General features: G+C 39.5%; 1 protein-coding gene and 2 pseudogenes across 1 annotated transcript; 1 reads left to right on the forward strand and 2 right to left on the reverse strand.

Annotated features, from left to right (window-relative positions):
- Window positions 1–447: 447 nt before the first annotated feature.
- Window positions 448–6,080, reverse strand: LOC142378969 (UDP-glucuronosyltransferase 2A2 pseudogene; annotated as a pseudogene).
- On the reverse strand, window positions 2,360–8,272 carry LOC142378961 (UDP-glucuronosyltransferase 2A2 pseudogene; annotated as a pseudogene).
- A 1,140-nt stretch (window positions 8,273–9,412) lies between these two features.
- chrna5 (cholinergic receptor, nicotinic, alpha 5) lies at window positions 9,413–19,068 on the forward strand. Its single transcript, XM_075464013.1, has 8 exons — window positions 9,413–9,654; window positions 9,970–10,110; window positions 14,516–14,667; window positions 14,868–14,912; window positions 16,529–16,638; window positions 17,572–17,749; window positions 17,832–18,518; window positions 18,674–19,068. Exons 2-8 carry the CDS (start codon window positions 10,020–10,022, stop codon window positions 18,830–18,832), a joined length of 1,422 nt encoding a protein of 473 aa, XP_075320128.1. The 5' UTR covers window positions 9,413–9,654; window positions 9,970–10,019; the 3' UTR covers window positions 18,833–19,068.
- Window positions 19,069–19,959: the final 891 nt, after the last annotated feature.

A 19,959-nucleotide genomic window follows, 5' to 3' on the forward strand; every position in this document is an offset into this window, starting at 1 on the left:
AATTAGTGTACAGTGGAGGAGTCTGAAAATACATATTGTGACGTAGTGTGTTATCTTGCTGAAAGTAGTTATTAGAAGGTTAGTGCAAAGTGGTCAAAATTGCCCAGTCATTGTTTAAAGCAGAACTCTGTTATGTGGGAGCCTTTTAATGATGCTCAGTTGACTGTGAGTTGCCCAAATTGAACCCCATTGTAACATCTAGCAGCCTGATTTTTGCTCACCCCAAATTCTGACATGCATTTTCTTTTCCCCAGAGATAAGTTTCTCACTTATCTGAGTTTCACACTCTATTTTTTGTGATTATTGATGAAAATCCTTGACATGGCTGGGTGTAAAAATCCCAGTAGGCTTAAAGTATCTGTAGTACTCTGATCTGAGTGTCTTGCACTAACTGTCATGTCTACAGTACACACATAACTGCACTGAGCCACAACCACATTACCAGCTGAACAAGTTTTAATTTCATTTCATTTCAACATTCATGTACAAAAGAGGGTATTTAATTCATATGATGTTTTCAATCAAAATAATAATACAAGAGAGCTGATTAAGAACATCGACCACCAAAGCAACGCTGTTAAATTTTAGGGGTTCTTCTTTTGGCTGTGCTTCATCTCTCCAAGTCCAATAAATTATACTCTCACTTAGCAATTTATGACAAAAAACTCAAAACATTTCTCAAGAAACTAAGCTCTGAAAATGTTTCATTAATTGGCAAAATCAATCTATGTATAATCTATATCCTTGACCCATTAATCACGTTTCACTTTATGTTTACACACTGCATTGCATAAACACCTGATGAAGACAGCAGTAGTTATAAGCATGAGCAGCACAGCTCCGGTCAGGAACAGAACTACATCTACTGAGTGGTAGGAGTACCAGGGCATTCTGTTGGCTTGGGCTTTCAGGTGAGCTGCACCTTTGTGTCTCATGACGAACTCTATCCAGAAGAGGGCGGCATCCATCGGCCTCATAGGCTGATCTCTGTGCAGCCTGGAGAGTCTCTGCATGTTCATCCTGTAGGACGGCTCGTTCAGGACTTCTTGTATGGCCTTCAGGAAGTTTTCATCTTTGTCTACTGTGGCTATTGTGAGAGTCTTAGCTGCTCCTCTCACTTGCAGACGGAGCAGGTTGTCATACTGGTCAAAAAAAAAGGGTAGACCCACAACTGGGACTCTGTGATATATGGCCTCTTGGACTCCGTTTGTTCCTCCATGAGCAACAAATAATTTAGTCTTAGGATGTCCTAAAAGGTCATTCTGTGGCATCCAGTCGACCACCAAAGTGTTGTTCCCCAGAGTGGACGGTCTGCTACCTTTGTACCTCCAGATGACTTTTTGTGGCAACTTAGCAAAAGTTGAGGCAAATTCATTTGCCATGTCATCAGGAAGTTCATTTACAAACGTCCCCAGAGACATGATGATGACTCCGTGCTCTCCAGAGCTCTGCACAAACTCCTCCAAATGCTCAGGAAGTGGTTCTGCAGGTTTACACTGAAAGCCTCCCATGTACACAACATTAGGCATGGTGGGGCGTGGATAGTCGAAGACAAAGTCCACTCTCATGAGCCATATATCTGCATCAACCATGATCTGATTAAAGTCATAATCAGATCCGAGATATTTGTCACATATTGGCTGGTATACTTGGTTAACTGCTAGGTAACTTTGCATTTTAGTTGTTAAATATAAAATCATGTTTTTGGCTCTCTGAAAAAAGGTCATCTTATCAGTGCAACCAGATCCTACAACAGGAATATAGGATATGGGTGATGGAGCAATAGCAAAATGAGCCTCTTCAGGTACTAGCCAGCGCACATTATAAACCAAAGGAAGGTTCAGATATTTGGCCAAAATAACCCCACCACCCCAGCAGGGGTCAGTGAGCACCAGGTCAAACTTGCTCTCATTAAAGTTTCTCATCAACTCGGTGTCATCCAGTACGGCAGAGACAAATTCACCTACAGCACTGTGAGCTTCAACAAATGTACTTAACATCCCTACAGTAGAATGGAGAATACTTGTCAAGGGGAGTGCCCCTCGTTCATATTCTAAATGCTCAGATACAATTTTTTTCATGAACTCCTGATCGAAGGTTCTCTCCACAGGAACTGTATTGACACTGTAATACGAAGACTTATCCTTGATGTACCAGCTTTTGCTTGAGCGCACAATTGTTATATTGTGTCCTCTGGAGTGTAAAGCTTTAAGCAGAATTTCCATGTTTATCCAGTGGCTTCCTTCAGTTGGAAAGACCAAGACGTTGCCACCTTGACAGGCTCCGGGAAGAAGGAAAAGCAGCAGCAAAGCACTGCAGCAATACAGCAGCCTCATCTGAAATGAAAGAAATTCACAAACACCTGACTGATACAAAATTGTTACAGATGTTTGAGCAGTAAAAAGTGGTCATTCCAAATTAAGTAATGTAAACAAAACAAAAAAACACTCTCTTACTATTGGCTATTTTTAGAGCAACAATTTTAATATGAAATAATGGGGTTAAAGGTGTTATTAATGATTTCACCATGCTATCTATGTACAGCGCCTTCATTATTTTGATTGATTAGTGTGTTTAAATTAAATTTCAGATCAAAATGGCTCCTTTGTAGATTGTTCCTGAGTCACATGAACCAATGTTAGTACCAATTATAAAACGGGACACTTTCAGTGTTGAATCCCTTTTCGTTGTCAGCGGTCTTTATGGTTGATCATGACAGACACATTTTTTATTTGTTCAAACACATGAATATCTCAACAAAAGGTATTTGTAACAAACTGATACAGCATGATCAGATTGTCTTCAGCAAGGGGCAATTCTAATCAGATTTCATGAACGTAGCTTAGTGAATTCTATGTAAATTTATAGATTAATGTCAATGCTATTATAAATCAGTACACACATATGTGTTCTCATTTTAAACACGACTACTGTTCTTCCAAGTGAGCAGTGAAGGAGATTTACTAAAATATCACAGCGCCCTTGGTCACGCCTAGCACAAATCTGATGGCTGAACAGAAGCGTTACCTTAAGGTCCACAAACATGTATATTAGGGCATATGAATTCACATTCATAACACACATGCTTTCTGCTTACTGTGGTCAGTCTTGGCTGTCAAGTCAGGAAAGGCCACGTTGTTTGAATTTTGTTGAATGTTAAAATCCAGATGTATGAAATGCAGGAGTGTGTCGCTGAACCATAGCTACGTATGCTCTTTAACCTAGTGAAACCTGTCCAGGATAGTTAAAGGCAACAGGATAGCAAATCAATCTGTGAGCAAAGAGCAACGATAACATGTTTAATGATTGATGGAACCAGTACTGTGGCATTTGGAAGCAATGGGTGTGTCTAATTAGATATGGAATTAGTCTTTCATTGAGCATATCTTTTGTATGTTTAATTTTGTCAAATATTTAATTTGTTGTGTTTTCTTTTGTTGGTGCTGTGAGGGAGTACCTTGGACTGGGCTGAAACAAAGCACTCTGGCTGGCACACTCCAATCCCAGATTGATTGGGTGATACCATCTAGAGGGGGCAAGACTATGGAGTCTTCATTTTAATTTTTGTATTAATTCTCTTTGCTTTTGTGATTTGCTTATTTTGTTAACTTTGTGTAGTTATTAGTCATTTAAGTTGATTCTTAAGCTAACTGTTTTTAGTTACTTTTGTTAATTAAATTTGTGTTGATGTTTCCCTCTTCCTTAGTGTCATTATTGTCTGATCAGTCAATATTTAAGTCCCCTTTGTTTGTTGTGTGTCAGGTAAGTTTTTTGTTTTTAACCGTAATGTTAAAATCTTGATTTTTGGCTTTGAGTTTAGTTTCCTCATTTGACCTCTTTTAAGGGCCCTGTAACTATTGTTTAAAGTTTGTTATTTTTTGGGAATAAACCCATTTTTCTTGAAACTTATTTCTGTGTCCTCATGTTTGACCGGCTCGGTCCCTCACAGAAACCAACAGATTCCACCGAAACTTCTCTTTGATCCAATCTCCCGTCCTGAACATGCATGAGGCGACTGTGGAGAGAAACAAGTCCCTTTTAACAGGAAGAAACCTTTGGCAGAACCAGACAATCTATCTGGACCCATATTTGCAGCTGGTACCTGCAAACCATTGGCTTTATCAAAGTTAATTTGAAATCAATAATACTTCACAAAGAGGCTTAAACTGAGTGATTAGACTGTGACAGATACCTGCATGTAGCTAAATAATTGGTTTACTAAATTATAAATTGTCATGAATTAAAAACATTTTTATACAACGTTGCCATTTCCTGTTCTAGTGTGATCCAATATTCTCTTTTAAAACACAGTTATACCCAAAGGTAGGGGCACCCTAACAATATCCTTAGCCAAACACACACAAACTAAACATGTGTTCAAAAATGGCTTCAACATATAGAGAATAAATATTCACAATGAGGTAAATACAAATGTGTTTTACTCGGAAACAAATGTAGAGGGTCTCTACATCAATTTAATCCAAACAAATATTTGAATAAAAATGTTAAGTGAATTAAAATGACATAGTGCAGATCATATCTATATGAATTAAACAAGGGCTTAAAAAATGTTACACTAAATGGCAAAAAGGATCTATGTACATAATTTATATTCTTGACCCATTAATCACGTTTCACTTTATGTTTACACACTGCATTGCATAAACACCTGATGAAGACAACAGTTGTTATAAGCATGAGCAGCACAGCTCCGGTGAGGAACAGAACTACATCTACTGAGTGGTAGGAGTACCAGGGCATTCTGTTGGCTTGGGCTTTCAGGTGAGCTGCACCTTTGTGTCTCATGACGAACTCTATCCAGAAGAGGGCGGCATCCATCGGCCTCATAGGCTGATCTCTGTGCAGCCTGGAGAGTCTCTGCATGTTCATCCTGTAGGACGGCTCGTTCAGGACTTCTTGTATGGCCTTCAGGAAGTTTTCATCTTTGTCTACTGTGGCTATTGTGAGAGTCTTAGCTGCTCCTCTCACTTGCAGACGGAGCAGGTTGTCATACTGGTCAAAAAACAAGGGTAGACCCACAACTGGGACTCCGTGATAAATGGCCTCTTGGACTCCGTTTGTTCCTCCATGAGCAACAAATAATTTAATCTTAGGATGTCCTAAAAGGTCATTCTGTGGCATCCAGTCGACCACCAAAGTGTTGTTGCCCAGAGTGGACGGTCTGCTACCTTTGTACCTCCAGATGACTTTTTGTGGCAACTTAGCAAAAGTTGAGGCAAATTCATTTGCCATGTCATCAGGAAGTTCATTTACAAACGTCCCCAGAGACATGATGATGACTCCGTGCTCTCCAGAGCTCTGCACAAACTCCTCCAAATGCTCAGGAAGTGGTTCTGCAGGTTTACACTGAAAGCCTCCCATGTACACAACATTAGGCATGGTGGGGCGTGGATAGTCGAAGACAAAGTCCACTCTCATGAGCCATATATCTGTATCAACCATGATCTGATTAAAGTCATAATCAGATCCGAGATATTTGTCACATATTGGCTGGTATACTTGGTTAGTTGCCAGAATATCATACACCTGGGCTGTTAAATATAAAATCATGTTTTTGACTCTCTGAAAAAAGGTCATCTTATCAGTGCAACCAGATCCTGTTAAAGGAATATAGGATATGGGTGATGGAGCAATAGCAAAATGAGCCTCTTCAGGTACTAGCCAGCGCACATTATAAACCATAGGAAGGTTCAAGATATTTGGCCAAAATAACCCCACCACCCCAGCAGGGGTCAGTGAGCACCAGGTCAAACCTGCTCTCGTTCAAGGTTTTGATCAACTCTGTGTCATCCAGTACGGCAGAGACAAATTCACCCACAGCTGTATGGATTTCAATAAATGTGCTAAACATGCCTAAAGTTGCGTGAAGGAAAGTCGTCAAGGGGAGTGCCCCCCGTTCAAATTGTATGATATCAGTTACAATTTTTGTGAGAAATTTCTGATCTGGGGCTCTCTCCACAGGAACTGTGAAGGTATTGCAATAAGTGGAGTTACCCTTGATGTACCAGCTTTTGCTGGAATGCACAATTGTTATATTGTGTCCTCTGGAGTGTAAAGCTTTAAGCAGAATTTCCATGTTTATCCAGTGGCTTCCTTCAGTTGGAAAGACCAAGATGTTGCCACCTTGACAGGCTCCGGGAAGAAGGAAAAGCAGCAGCAAAGCACTGCAGCAATACAGCAGCCTCATCTGAAATGGAAGAAATAGCTGACTCAAATAAAGTGTATTTTTTAGTTATTACAGAGGATATGTGTAGTTATCATTTCAAACTTAGTACTGTAAGTACTAAGTAACTGCAACACATTTTAACAGTGATGCAATCCTGTGTCATCTGTACAAAATTTATTTTGACTTTTTTCATACTTCTTACATATTTCTATAACTTATATAAGTTATATAAGTTGCACATTTCTGTGTAAAAGTCTTGAGCGGACCCCAATTTCTTTACAGCACATTGTGGTTCTTAGGAGCCAGACTTTCTTGTAATACATGGTACTATGTGGTAATATGTTGTAACGGGAGGTGTTAGGACCCAATTGCAGTACACTGCCAAGTTGGTCCATTTGTCAATATAATTTATTGCCGACAACAGTTCTGATTGAAGGGAGCAGGAAAACAATTCCAAACCAGATTAACAATCCAAGCAGGCAGTAAACTCCACAGGAAATAGGCCGGAGAAGGAAAGCCAGCAGTCAAAGAAAACAGAAGCTCCAAAAATGCTGAGACAAGTCTACGATACAATACTCGTAGTGACTGTGGAACAGTGAGGAAATTTCCCGACTGGACTTGTTGCACAGGTGGCATCCTATCACGGTACCACGCTGGAATTCACTGAGCTCCTGAGAGCGAGCCATTTTTTTCACAAATGTTTGTTGAAGCAGTCTGCATGCCCAGGTGCTTGAATTTATACACCTGTGACCATGGAAGTGATTGGAACACCTACATTTTATTATTTGGATGGGTGAGTGAATACTTTTGGCAATATAGTGTATGTTATTGGTAATTCCTTTGGCTGTCTGTGGTTTCCTTCTAAGGTATTTTTTGGACATTGGTTGTTTCACTCATTTACAGTCCAGTCTTTGAAATTTACCATTATTCATCGGGAATGTTTTTTTTTTTTTTTGCTTTTTCCAATACAATACACACCACACACAGACACATATATATGTGTGTGTGGGTCTGTGTGTAATATATATACATATATTTAGGTATAGCCAGAGCTATAGAGTACACCACTCTGGATATAGCTATATAGACATATATGTAGGCCTATAGAGAGAGAGATAGATATATGTACACATATTTGTGGGATCAAGTTGACATAGAACAAAACAAAAAGCAGCCAACATCCGAAAAAGAGCTTTGGAATGTCTCTCAAAAAGCCTGGACAACTATTCCTGAGAACTACTTAAAAAAAAAGAAAGCTTTCACAAGAAAGCTTTTCTAAGAATGAGGGTGGTCATGCCAAATATAGATGTTCAAGCTCGTTACAATTGTACACGGTAACAGTATAATTGTTTTTTTTTTTTTTTTTTTGCCCTATCTTGTATTTCCATGTATGCTTGGACATGCTCCAATAAAACGCCTCTACTCTTTCCTACTCTATTCCCACTCTCCTGCTTCCTTAAAAGCGGTTCAAACGGAATAATGCAGCTGCAGCTGAAATCGGGATATATATCCCGATTTCAGCTGCAGCTGCATTTGAGCATTGCAGGTCCGACAAGATAACTACTCAGTCTGTCCCGACTGAGTAGTTATCTTGTAAAATCCATGAACATCAAGTATGATTATACATTATTAATGCAAGACATTTCTACTCACAGTGGTCCGTCTTGTTGTGTGCTTCAACAGGAAGCCAAACCCTGAGAATTATTTTCCGTGTTCCCGTATTCAGGGGGAGGACCTAAATTGCACCGAAGACCACTTGTCGCTGCAATCGATGAACAAATACAGTAAACGACCGATCCAAGTGCGAATAGCAGTGATAACGAGAATACTCACAACAGGACCAATAATATTACAGGCAGTGTATGTTTGTGTTTCAATTTAGCCTGCAATTAGTCTTTCGCTTGCAGGCAAACCGACATCAAAGTTCGTTGCTCATCAGTAATACGTATTTTCGTGGCTACCTAAGCTACATTGCATTATTTAGCCTATGCCTTCATTATGATTAAGGTGTAATCCAAACGTCAGTACACAAAGATCTGCCTTTTGCCACGGTATTACTTGGTGAGGATTCAAGGACGATGCGACTGGTTTGGCACGCAGCGCGTTTTAATCCTGCCATCAGTCTGCTGGTTTTGCTCCATAAGCACAAGATGAACTTGTTAGTGTTGTGGCAGCATCACAGTAAAATAAAGTTAGTCCTTTTATTCTCTCCTCCCAGAGGGATTACTTTCCCGAAGAACGCAACCTGTTACTGCAGTTTGGAAGGTGTTGTAGGATCAGCAAATCAAAAAGATGCTTGATATGCCATTGAGATGATGTGATCAGATTGAATAAACACTTCTCTTAAAAAAAAAAAAAAAAGCAGTTTCACATACTTTCAACTCAGTTTTAATTTTTTTTTTTTTAAATCCTGCATGTAGGCTTATTCCTTTTGTGCATATAATGTTCTCAGTTAGCCAGGTACAGAGAGAGAGAGATGGAGGTAACATCTGTCTTATAAAGGTAGTGGTGATGTCATCAGTCACACGTGACCCCATGCCATATTTGGTGAAACAACGTCTCCCCCTGAACAAATACAGTCAACATGCATTCATACATTTATCCACTCTCAACAGTTTTCATGTTAACTGTTTATTTCTCTTAACATAGTATATAGTATACATTGTGACTATATTCATAGTCTCTGTTTTGGATTGAGGGCAAAAATTAGTCTAAAGATTAATTTTCTAAAAGCTTAATAAAATATATATTTTTTTTAGCTTTTGCATAATTGCACTTCATAGTTCATAGCAAAAATTACATTAAGCCTCTGAATATATGTGTTAATAATGAATATTTGTGCTTCTGTTACAAGATAACAAGGAGAAAACTTGAAAAGCTATTTGTTTAGAATGACAAGGTGTGTGTGTTGGAATATAAGGTACCTGCACACATCAAAGCAAAAATAAGCTAAATTATATCAAATGAATCAAACGGGAATTTGGGGTTTGAGAAATTCAAATGTGTCAAATACAAAGAATTGAATAGAGTAAAATAAAGCAAGAGGTAAGGATGTAACCAAAACCTGTAGAATTACTGTGCTTGAACACAAGCAGTTCTAGTGGTAATGCATATGTGAAGCAGATCAGAGCTTGTTGCTGTGATTAAGGCAGCGAGGGGTCTGTATGACGGGGGGGGGCGTATGTTCCTGCCTGTGATAATTCACCGGATTGCGCGGAGAAGGAGAGGGATGCTGGTTGTGGACTCTGCAGGGGGAGCAGGAGGAGGAGGTGGAGAGAAGGATGCATTGGCTGAGCACAATTGGAGGCAGCAGGGAGTGCAGCAACGTCTGTGAGAGGCGAGAAAAAGGAACCTGCCTGGAATGGAGGAGCACTAGAGCAGCATACTGTCGCTGTTGTCAAGACTCCCACCACCTCCTCAACCATTGCCTTACTAGTTTCTGTGTTAATGGGAGAGTGTCAGAGGAGGTATGTGTTGCTTTCAGCATTTGCGTGCTCCTATGTGGAATGTAATCAGTACCTTTGAGAGGGTCATGTTAGCAAGGTGAAGGTAGAGGGCATTCTTAGCTTGTGCAGGGTGTTGTTCTGTGTGTTAAATACGTGTTATCAGTGTGGTTTGCTCTTGAGTGTAAATGGTGCTTACTTGCTTTACATAGCAGGAGTGACTGAATCAACCTTAAAACCAAGCCATAATTGAAGCTATTATCCTAATAACTCAAGTGTTGTTGTATTTTTTTCTGCACACAATATCTTTTTGAAACGACTGTTTTTAATATTTTACAGCTCTGAGATGCCCAAGGGACCAGTTGTGTATATCCAGTGCCAACTCTGATATGATGCTGAGAGCAGGGAGGGCATCCACCTCTCTCACATTGCTTCTACTGCTGCCATTGCTGAGCTGGTCCCACCTGTGCCACTCGTTGCGTGAGTGTTTTAATGAAAAGGGATGCCTAATGAAATTACTCTTGTAGAATACCAAAGGTTCGGTGGGAAAACTGCTCAGTCAAGTATAAACTGAACTCTAGAAGATACAAGAAGACGCAGATGTGCAGAAATCGTCAATGAGAGAGTGAAAAGTGTTTTTATAGTTTTATAGACCAAGAAGCAACTTTCTCTGGCAAAAACAAATTTGGAAGTGTGAAAACAGTAGCTTCTTGGGTGGTCATTTTTACATTAAAGTAAACTCATTTTAAAGTCCGTGAAGCAAAATAGTTGATTGTCTTGCATTTCTTTTATACCATTTGGCTACATTTAATTAGTACGAGTGACACTGTCACTTGCCTCAGTGAGTCTGCAACTTGCTCCATCCTGGCAGATATGTCATCCATGTCGCAGATGCTTGCTTCACTTCAGAAGTGGTATCCACAGTCACTCTTTGTGATGATTAGGCTGAAGGGGTTCAGACTTATATAGAAAGGTAGAAGGAACAGAACACCTCCTTGGTATTTGATGGTCACTTGTGCAATTCGCTTTAAATTGACTTCTTCCACTGTCTTCCACTGTCCCATTGAGTTTTGGAAACTTTGTTGCCAACTCAGGCAGTGCACACATTTGTATGTCTTACAATCTAAAGTAAGGATTCTATGGAACAGTAGTTGGTGTTTAACCCTGCTGATGTGTTGAGCCATGTGTCTTCTCATCTTCATGGACTGTGGTTATTTAAACCGCTAGGTAGAGGTCATGTCAGGCTGAGTGCAGTCAAACTCTCTATACTACAGTCTTTTTCTTGTATTCTGCTGCTGTGATGATCATCTTATCCTTTTTCTCCCACATGCTTCTCTAGTATTGTTCAATCTCTGCTCTTGGTGGGTTTATTATTAACGTATTACCATTCCACTAAGGATATACTTTTGATCTCCTGGCTTCTGCTTCTTTAGTACCTTCTTGGACATGTAGCAAGAGTTGTGAGTCTTTGGTTGGCAGTTTATAGTGCCTTGGTACTATAGCAGACACTTTGATATATTTCTTTGGAAGTTCTTTCTTTATTGCACATTTCTGCTGCTGTGATAGCTGGCTAACCTCCTTGTGTTGTTGAACTTGTAGCCAAACATCTCCTGGATCACTGCTCCTATGGTGTACACAAGCTGGTATGGTCTTTGTAATGGTACTAGTAGGTATGTAGTGCTCCAATCACATCTTCTAGCAGACTTTCAGATGGTACTTTGTCTCTTAACCATGGCAAGGGGCAATGTAGGCTCCAAATATCTAGTTTATTTATCTCAGGTAAGCAATTTTTGTCCATCTGGGCTGTGGAATGGAGATTGATACCCATTCTCGAATAGTGAGAATGATAACGTATACCCCCATCCTGTCGTCTTGGCTCTCTCTTATCCTTTGATGTATCTAATAAATCTCTAGTTGTGAATACAAATTTGGCCCAAATGCAATAATTATTTGACCCCTTTTACATGCCAGTGACAGACCTACAAGATGGATTTTTTAAAAATTCAAAAACATCAACACATCTGACAAAAAAAAGGTGCAGTTAGAGAGGACCAGATACCATGCTTTAACTATTATTTTTCTTAATAGTGTTTCATTTATTCAACACCATGTATATTTTTGCTTACCTTCACAAGGAGAGGTTATGTATGGAGCCATAGTTTTTAGAGGAGGCTTCCTTTAACTACAGAGGAACACATTGAAGTATTATGACACTTGCTATGCAAGGGCTTCAGTGCCTTCTTCAATATAGAGATGGTCAAGTGAAAAAATACTTTTTTTTTTCCATAAGAAACACAAAATTTTAAAGGTAATGTTATGAGGCTTAATTTAAGTGGAAGCGAAAATGTAGTGCAAACAAAGGGAAGCGATTCATGGACTGCCGCCTATCCACTGTTGAATGTTGAATATCAATTTTACTCAGTATCATCTCTACAAATTTGACTCCACCGAGTTTAATTGGGCTCCCTCCATCCATCCTAGCACATACTTTTTATGTTGAATACATATGTTGAATATTTCCACATCTCTGGCTATATCTATTCCACTTATAAGCTAGTGAATCAGCATTGATTAAGGTACATAACAGCAGATTATGGAGCTGTCTTTTCAGTCAAGCAGGATGCTGCTGACAGTGTAGGAGAAGACAAAGAGATGATGAATTTGCTGATTGCACAGTCATTGATTGAGGGTGTTGAAGCCTTTACCTCATTGATCCACACAGTGAAAGAGTGATACTGGAGGTCATGTTTGTAATATGTTTCCAGCATCATTCTCCATCTACAAACTAAATTTATTGCACTGCTGGTTTACAATGCAGGATGGATACAGGGTGGTTGTGGCTCAGGAGTAAGAGCAGTTGCCTACCAATTGGAAGAGGTATTTTTGATTCAACGGGCCACACGTTGAAGCGTCCTTGGGCAAGATACTCAACCCCATGATGCTTACTAATGCATCCATGAAATGTGTGTGAATGTTTAGAAAAAAACACTATGTAGCCTATATGGGCTAAGACGTGCTGTGTGAGTGAATGAGTGAATGTGGCATGTAGTGTGAAAGTGCTTTGAGTGGCTTTGTGCTGACCTCAAGACAGACAGTCTGACTGTTCTACTTGCTGGGTGGGGCTGTGGCAGGTTATAGAAACCGACACGAGCAAGGTGGAGAAGCTATTGGTGTATCTTCTTATCGTCGCTAAGATGATACATTTGACACAAAATTATATTTTGAAAGTCTTCATTTTCAATCCAAATCTGTTAAATTACAGAAGAAGTGGAAGGTTTGGAGACACTGCAGTGTCCCATCAAAGGTATCAAAGAGGACAGGGGTCAAAATGCTTTTTCATAAAGTTGACCCACACACATCTGTGACTCTGTTCTGACGTTTTTCTCAGAGACACATTAAGTAAAAGCTGGTATGTCCAAAAAGTGGAGTTATTCTTATGTGGTATCGTATGTGTATTTTGCTATCTGAGCAGGTAGCCCTTGGCTGGTCAAAGTTCCCTGCTGCAGCTTGTGACTGAATGGGATTTTCAATGTAATCAATATCCTCTACGCTGCAGTGGAGGTCTGCTTCAGCTAAACAGTACAGTAGTTTGTCTATTCCAAGAAATGGTAGCTTTGCAAAGCAGTTGCATCCATCATGTGACCTTCACTTAAGGCCATCACTGCATGTCATACTTCTGAGGGCATGCTTAAACATTTGGCACTAAATGTATTTTTATTTTTTTCAGCTTATACAGAAATACATGCACACAGTTTGGGGTGAAGTTTTCTGTCCATCACCAATTACAAGTCATGTTTTCACCAGTAGCCCTTGATGTTTTAGATGTATCAATATTTTCCACTGTCCCGTTCATCCTTTGACGAACCTTTGATTCTGTATGCATGTTTTCAGTTTTTGTTTGCTTGTCTTTAAGCAACATTACACAAAAAACACCATGCCGAATTCCTGAAATCTAGTGGAGAAGCTGTTTAGAGTCAAAGCACGCACCTATTTGCTGGAGTGGATCTGGATCTCATTGAGTGAAATCCCAGATAGATGCTCTCTGAGTGACGCACCAGTTACAACGATCAAAAGATTCATTTGTAAACAGTGAATATGTAATGAAAAACAAGCACCAAGAAACAAGACTGCCCGCAATTTCTAAAACTACCAATTATGCGTTTGAGTAAGTTGAACAGACATAACAGTTCAAACATAATAGATAGAAAGCTGACAAATTTTTCACCCAATATATATGAAAATAGTTAATGGACATTAATTGGAAGCTTAAAATGTATTTAGCATGGTTTTAGTTACAGTCTGTAGCATGTCTTGGCAGAAAAACAGTATTCTTAAATGTGTTTTCATTGGTGTAGAATTAAGTGAAATCCAAGACTGTTGTGTTTAGGTACATTACAAGAAGCCACCTATAGTTGAAGCCAGAACAGTCAAACCAGAAGCTGGCACTACAGGGGGTCTTTTGTACTTCCTCTGTTTAGGAGCCAGCATATTTCCTCTGACACAGGAAGGGAGGGGAGAGTAAACCAGAGGGTTTTAATTGTCTGTGGTACTTTACATGTCTCTAAATCCTGCTCACTGCTCCTTTTATACTACTGTATTAAATATTCAGCATGTGCTTGTATCATTGCTTTTTTTTCTTTGCCCTTTCTAAAAAACAAAAGTTTAGTGCACAAAACTCTGAATTGCAACTAGGTTTCAGGAATTTGGCCAGGTCTTTTTTGAATGAATGCAGTACAGTTTTAAACCAGAATCAGAAATTGAGGAGTAAATTAAGTCATTATTGAATTGATTGAAAGATGACTCAGCAGTTCAAAGGTTCTGTTGCATTTATTGAATGAACTTTGCATTACTTAGATTTATTTTTTTGTCATTACACACTTTTCAGGGGTTCCAAAACTGTCCTCCTATGCAAAAGAAGAGGACATGCTGTTCAAATACCTCTTTGGAAACTACCAGAAATGGGTTCGTCCTGTGGAATACCTAAACCAAACGATCTGTGTGAAGTTTGGGCTGGCTATCTCCCAACTAGTTGACGTGGTGAGGAAAAATAGTAATTATTCATAATGGTTCTGAATGCTTTTCTAAGATTATCGCGATTTAATAAAAATAACATGATGGATGTAAAGTAATTGTGATCAAAAACAGAACGTTAATTCAATCATTACCGTATGAAGATGGCAAGACTCTTTTACAACTACAAATTCATTTTAAATCATTATCTTGTTTTACACTTCTAGGATGAGAAGAACCAGCAAATGACAACCAATGTGTGGATTAAACAGGCAAGTACAGATATACTATAACATGATTAACTGATTGAGCATCACACGTCAGTATCAGTAAACATGCAGTTACGGAACTTGTATGGCTGTCCATGTCACTTTATTGCTGTAGAGGTACTCTGAAACAGCCTTCAGCTCACACGGCATGAAGGGACAACCAGACTAGCCCACTGCAGGGCTTTTTAATTTGGGCTTGTGGCATTTCACTGACAGTTCTCATCATTTGGGCTTGCGCCTATGCACCTGCCTCCACATGTCAAGTCCTTGCTACTGTCAGCCTTATTCATAGTCTCTGGTGTCCTGTCTGTCATGCATCTAATGAATTATTACCACAGACAAGGCTGAGCCATTCACGTCATTTACTTCCTTTCACAGTGATAGATTATGTCAAGTAGAACAGGAAATGGAAGGGCAGTGGCCTGTCAAAGATGTCCATCAGTCAATCATAGTTGTATCGTGAAAGAGGATTTATGTTTTGTAATCACATCTCATAACCTTGGTTATAACCTTTTTTTAATTATTAACATGTTTTCTGAGCTGAAGATTTTTCAGGGACGTTGGTTTATCATCTATTCTGTCATAATTTCCGTGCATAGCAAGTTTATTCCAAATCAAGTAGATTTGCTATCTAGTAATGGTAACATTTTACATTAAGGTACATACACACATTATTACTGAATTATATCAATAATAAATGAGGAGCTGCTTGATAGGTAAAGCTTTATTGCTAATGCCCAATTTAGGATTAAATTGTAGATAATGACGACGTCACAACTTGCTGGGAGATCAAATATTAGCAAATCATTAGGTAATGAGTAATTCACATTTATCTGCGACTATCTCCAATCATACCCATCCTTTTTTAATAAGTTGTTACTGTTTAACTCTAAAACCATCTCTAAAGTGACAGAAAGTGAATATTACTGTATATGTGGACTGATGATAACTGATCAAATAGATTAATACTTGTTGAAAATCATGCAGTCCAATTTGCTTTTAAGGAAATAAGTGTAAACTACGGAGGAATCATGGAAAAACTAATCATTTTTCTTCAGGGGGAAACAAAATGAGTAAGTAATGGTGGAGTGGTTAGTAATAAATGAGTTCTTACCATTCTGAGCTGCTCAGTATTTGGATCAGAGATAATCAGAATCAACCCATGAAAAAAGTTGGGGTGTGATCAATTTCCAGATGAATAAACTCCCCATCATAAAATGATTCACCAATATAGAGTCTCCTTTAGCTAGTTAATGATAATATACAGTAAGGTCCTGGATATTTCTATGAACAAAGCATTTACTATCAAGCAGTTCCTCATCTGTTTCTCATTTGCTCCTCAGGAAACTATGCAAAATCACGTATACCTTATTGTAGTTTTTATTTTTTATTTTTACCGTAAGACAAGGCAAGCTGTTTCCCCCTTACTTCACTCTTTTGTTTTAAGCCAAGTCATTCAACTGCAAGTGTACAGATACGAAAGGGTTATAAGTAACATTGCCTCAAGAAAGTCTGAAGAAAGCAAATGAGTTTAGTTTGTTAAATGTTTTCTGTAAAGGGTAATTGGAAACAGAAATGTACCCATTTCGTATTGAATTGAGTTTTTCTCCTTCACGAAGGAGTGGATTGACATGAAACTTAGATGGAACCCTGAGGACTACCTGGGCATCACAACTATCCGCGTCCCATCTGACAGGATCTGGCTCCCCGATGTTGTACTATATGACAAGTATGTGGCATTTTTTATAGAATAAAAAAAAATTTGTACTGTAGGATTTAAGGCAAATAGAATTTTTTAGTGTGCTCAAATAGATTCAGAAAACAAGATTAAGAAATATTATACCACTTCACTTGACCATTTTCCTCCAAATATTTTTTTTTCAAGGGCACTGCATACATTTCATGAGGTTGCATGTAATAAAGCAGAATCGGTGACAAACAATCCCTGCACACTTTCTAAAAGGATAGGCTTTTGTGATGTTTGAAAATAAAACTAGAATAAATCATTTCAGAACTTCTTTGTTACTTGTGAATTTGCAACCAATGCAAAGAAGATGAAAAAAAATCAGGAACCTTAAAGAGAAAAAAAAGAAGCTTATATCCTTTTACATGTTTCAGTCTATTTGGGTGTCTGTTAGCTTGGCACTGGTTGATCTGACAATATTTGTCTACTTTTTTCTCAGAACGTCTAACTGAAAAGCAAAATTCCCCTCCATCTTCAGTTTCCTGGTTGTTTTTTAGAAGATTTTTTTTATTCTTTTCCCAGATAGATTTTTTTTTGTCAGATGCACATTCAGGTCAGGGTTATGCCTCATCAAATGAGTTTTATTTAACTAAATATTGTCCAGGATTTCTTCTGATGTTACTCTGAAAGATTATGAAACCCCTTTCAATGTGCGGGTTTCTTCCTGACTGAGGAACTGAGAGTTTCAGGAGTCATTTGGTTGGTTCCAGTACATGTTCTGATTTACATCAGGAACCATGCCCTGAAAAAGATCCAGTCTGATAGGTCTCATGTGGGAATCTGGTTATCAGAAGAAACCTCTGAAAACAAAGGAACTTTTATGTTAATTTTTAAATAAACCTGCAGCTTTCTTTGAAGTAGGAATTGTTATAGTTTATATAAAATAACCTGTTTGCTGAAACTCATTTCTATCAACAGCTCAGATGGACGTTTTGAAGGAACTGTTACCAAGGCTGTTGTTAAGTATGATGGAACCATATCTTGGACTCCTCCTGCTAATTACAAATCAGCCTGCACCATCGATGTCACCTTTTTCCCTTTTGACCTCCAGAACTGTTCAATGAAGTTTGGATCCTGGACCTACGATGGCTCCCAGGTGAGTGTCCACTCCGTGGTATGAGCACACATTTCAGTCATGATCATAAGTGACAAGAGGTTTCATGCCCATATTTGAATAGGTGGACATAATTCTGGAGGACTTCCACGTAGACAAGCAGGACTATTTTGACAATGGAGAATGGGAGATAGTGAAGGCCACCGGCAGCCGTAGTCTGAGGACCGATGGCAGCAGCTCCTATCCCACCATCACCTACTTCTTTATCATCCGGAGATTGCCACTTTTCTACACCCTCTTCCTCATCATCCCCTGCATTGGCCTGTCCTTCCTCACCATTCTCGTCTTCTATCTGCCCTCGAACGGTGGTGAAAAGATTTCTCTCTGCACCTCAGTGTTGGTGTCGCTCACTGTCTTCCTCTTGGTCATTGAGGAGATCATCCCCTCTTCTTCAAAGGCAATCCCTCTTATCGGGGAGTACCTGGTCTTCACCATGATCTTCGTCACGCTCTCCATCGTCATCACAGTCTTTGCGATCAACATCCACCATCGCTCTTCTTCTACACATCATGGCATGGCACCGTGGGTAAGGAGGATTTTCCTGCATCGACTGCCTAAACTGCTGTGCATGCGCAGTCACGTGGACCGCTACGTCACAGGTGCAGTCGGGGGAGCTGTCGGACAAGGATCAGTGAAGGACTCAGTGCCTGAGCTCTCCTCTCTTCTCTACACTCGACACAACCTCCAAGCCGCTTTGGACTCTATTCGCTACATAACCATGCATGTGGTGAAAGAAAATCAGGTCAGAGAGGTGAGTTAGACTTTGTATTTTGTTTGACAAGAAACAAAACTACAGATTGTGACAAAGACAATAAACCATGTAAACAAATTGATGATCAAAGTGAATAAAATGAAACTCATCACATTCCCACTGATTATCTGACACGTGCCTCACTTTTATTATAGGTGGTGCGGGACTGGAAGTTTGTAGCCCAGGTTTTGGATCGAATGTTTTTGTGGGCCTTCCTCCTGGTTTCTGTCTTTGGCTCTGCTCTCCTCTTCATCCCAGTTATTTACAAATGGGCGAGCATCATTGTCCCAACCCATGCTGGGAGCACCCTCTGAAAGCCACAGTTTGTGTAACGAGAAGAGGAACACAAACACCTTAACATCCCTTCATGGCCATTTTTGACAGTTGAAAGAACAAGATACTGAGAATACCAGAGCAATCCTACTCTGGACATTCATCGTCAGTCTGCAGGCTACAACTGTGTGGGGGACCTTGTTAGCTGAGGGAACTTACACACACTGTGTCCCAAGTCCTTATTATTAATTGATCTTAAAGGATAACTGCGGTATTTTCAACATTAAGCCTCTTTTCTGAGTCGTCTGCAATGTTTTAGAACCCCCCTCACCGCTTTTTTGATGTTTACTGCTGTCTCCGGTATTTGCCTAATTTTGATTAATCTCAACCTGCTTCAGAATGGCAAGTCATGCGCATGTCTAAAAAGGTCCGTAAAAGCACCATAAACGTCTGTTTTCAAAGTCATCAACTCACCGGAGTGGTTACTGGTGTGCACTGGTAATCCATTTCAAATTTCGTTGCGAAAAGTTGCTTCTGTCGTGTTTTATTTGGGCGCTCGTTCATGCTCGAACTATTTTCTTAGCCACCTCACAGCCGTGGATAAACTTCCGCTCAGCAGTTGAATCTGACTTGCTATACTCCACACCACTTGATGGCGGAGTAATATCAACGAACATCCAGTCTTCAATAGAACTCAATGGGATATACAAAATGTCAAATAAAACACGACAGAAGCAACTTTTCGCAACGAAATTTGATATGGATTACCAGTGCACACCAGTAACCACTCCGGGGAGTTGATGATTTTGAAAACGGACGTTTATGGTGCTTTTACGGACCTTTGTAGACATGCGCATGACTTGCCGTTCTGAAGCAGGTTGAGATGAATCAAAATTGGGCAAATACCGGAGACAGCAGTAAACATCAAAAAAGCGGTGAGGGGGGTTCTAAAACATTGCAGACGACTCAGAAAAGAGGCTTAATGTTGAAAATACTGCAGTTATCCTTTAAGCAGAATTACAGATTGCATTCGGACTGGAAATGCAACAAATTAAAGAATGTTCAAGGCAAACAGCATTGCATGCAAAATATTGTGACGTTGTGAGTGAGCTTTCAATAAACAATATTCTCCAAAAAATCAATGCACAGATGAGAAAGACGAGCTGCA

This window comes from Odontesthes bonariensis, chromosome 1, assembly GCF_027942865.1.
Source record: "Odontesthes bonariensis isolate fOdoBon6 chromosome 1, fOdoBon6.hap1, whole genome shotgun sequence".
In the NCBI taxonomy this organism is placed as follows: domain Eukaryota; kingdom Metazoa; phylum Chordata; class Actinopteri; order Atheriniformes; family Atherinopsidae; genus Odontesthes; species Odontesthes bonariensis.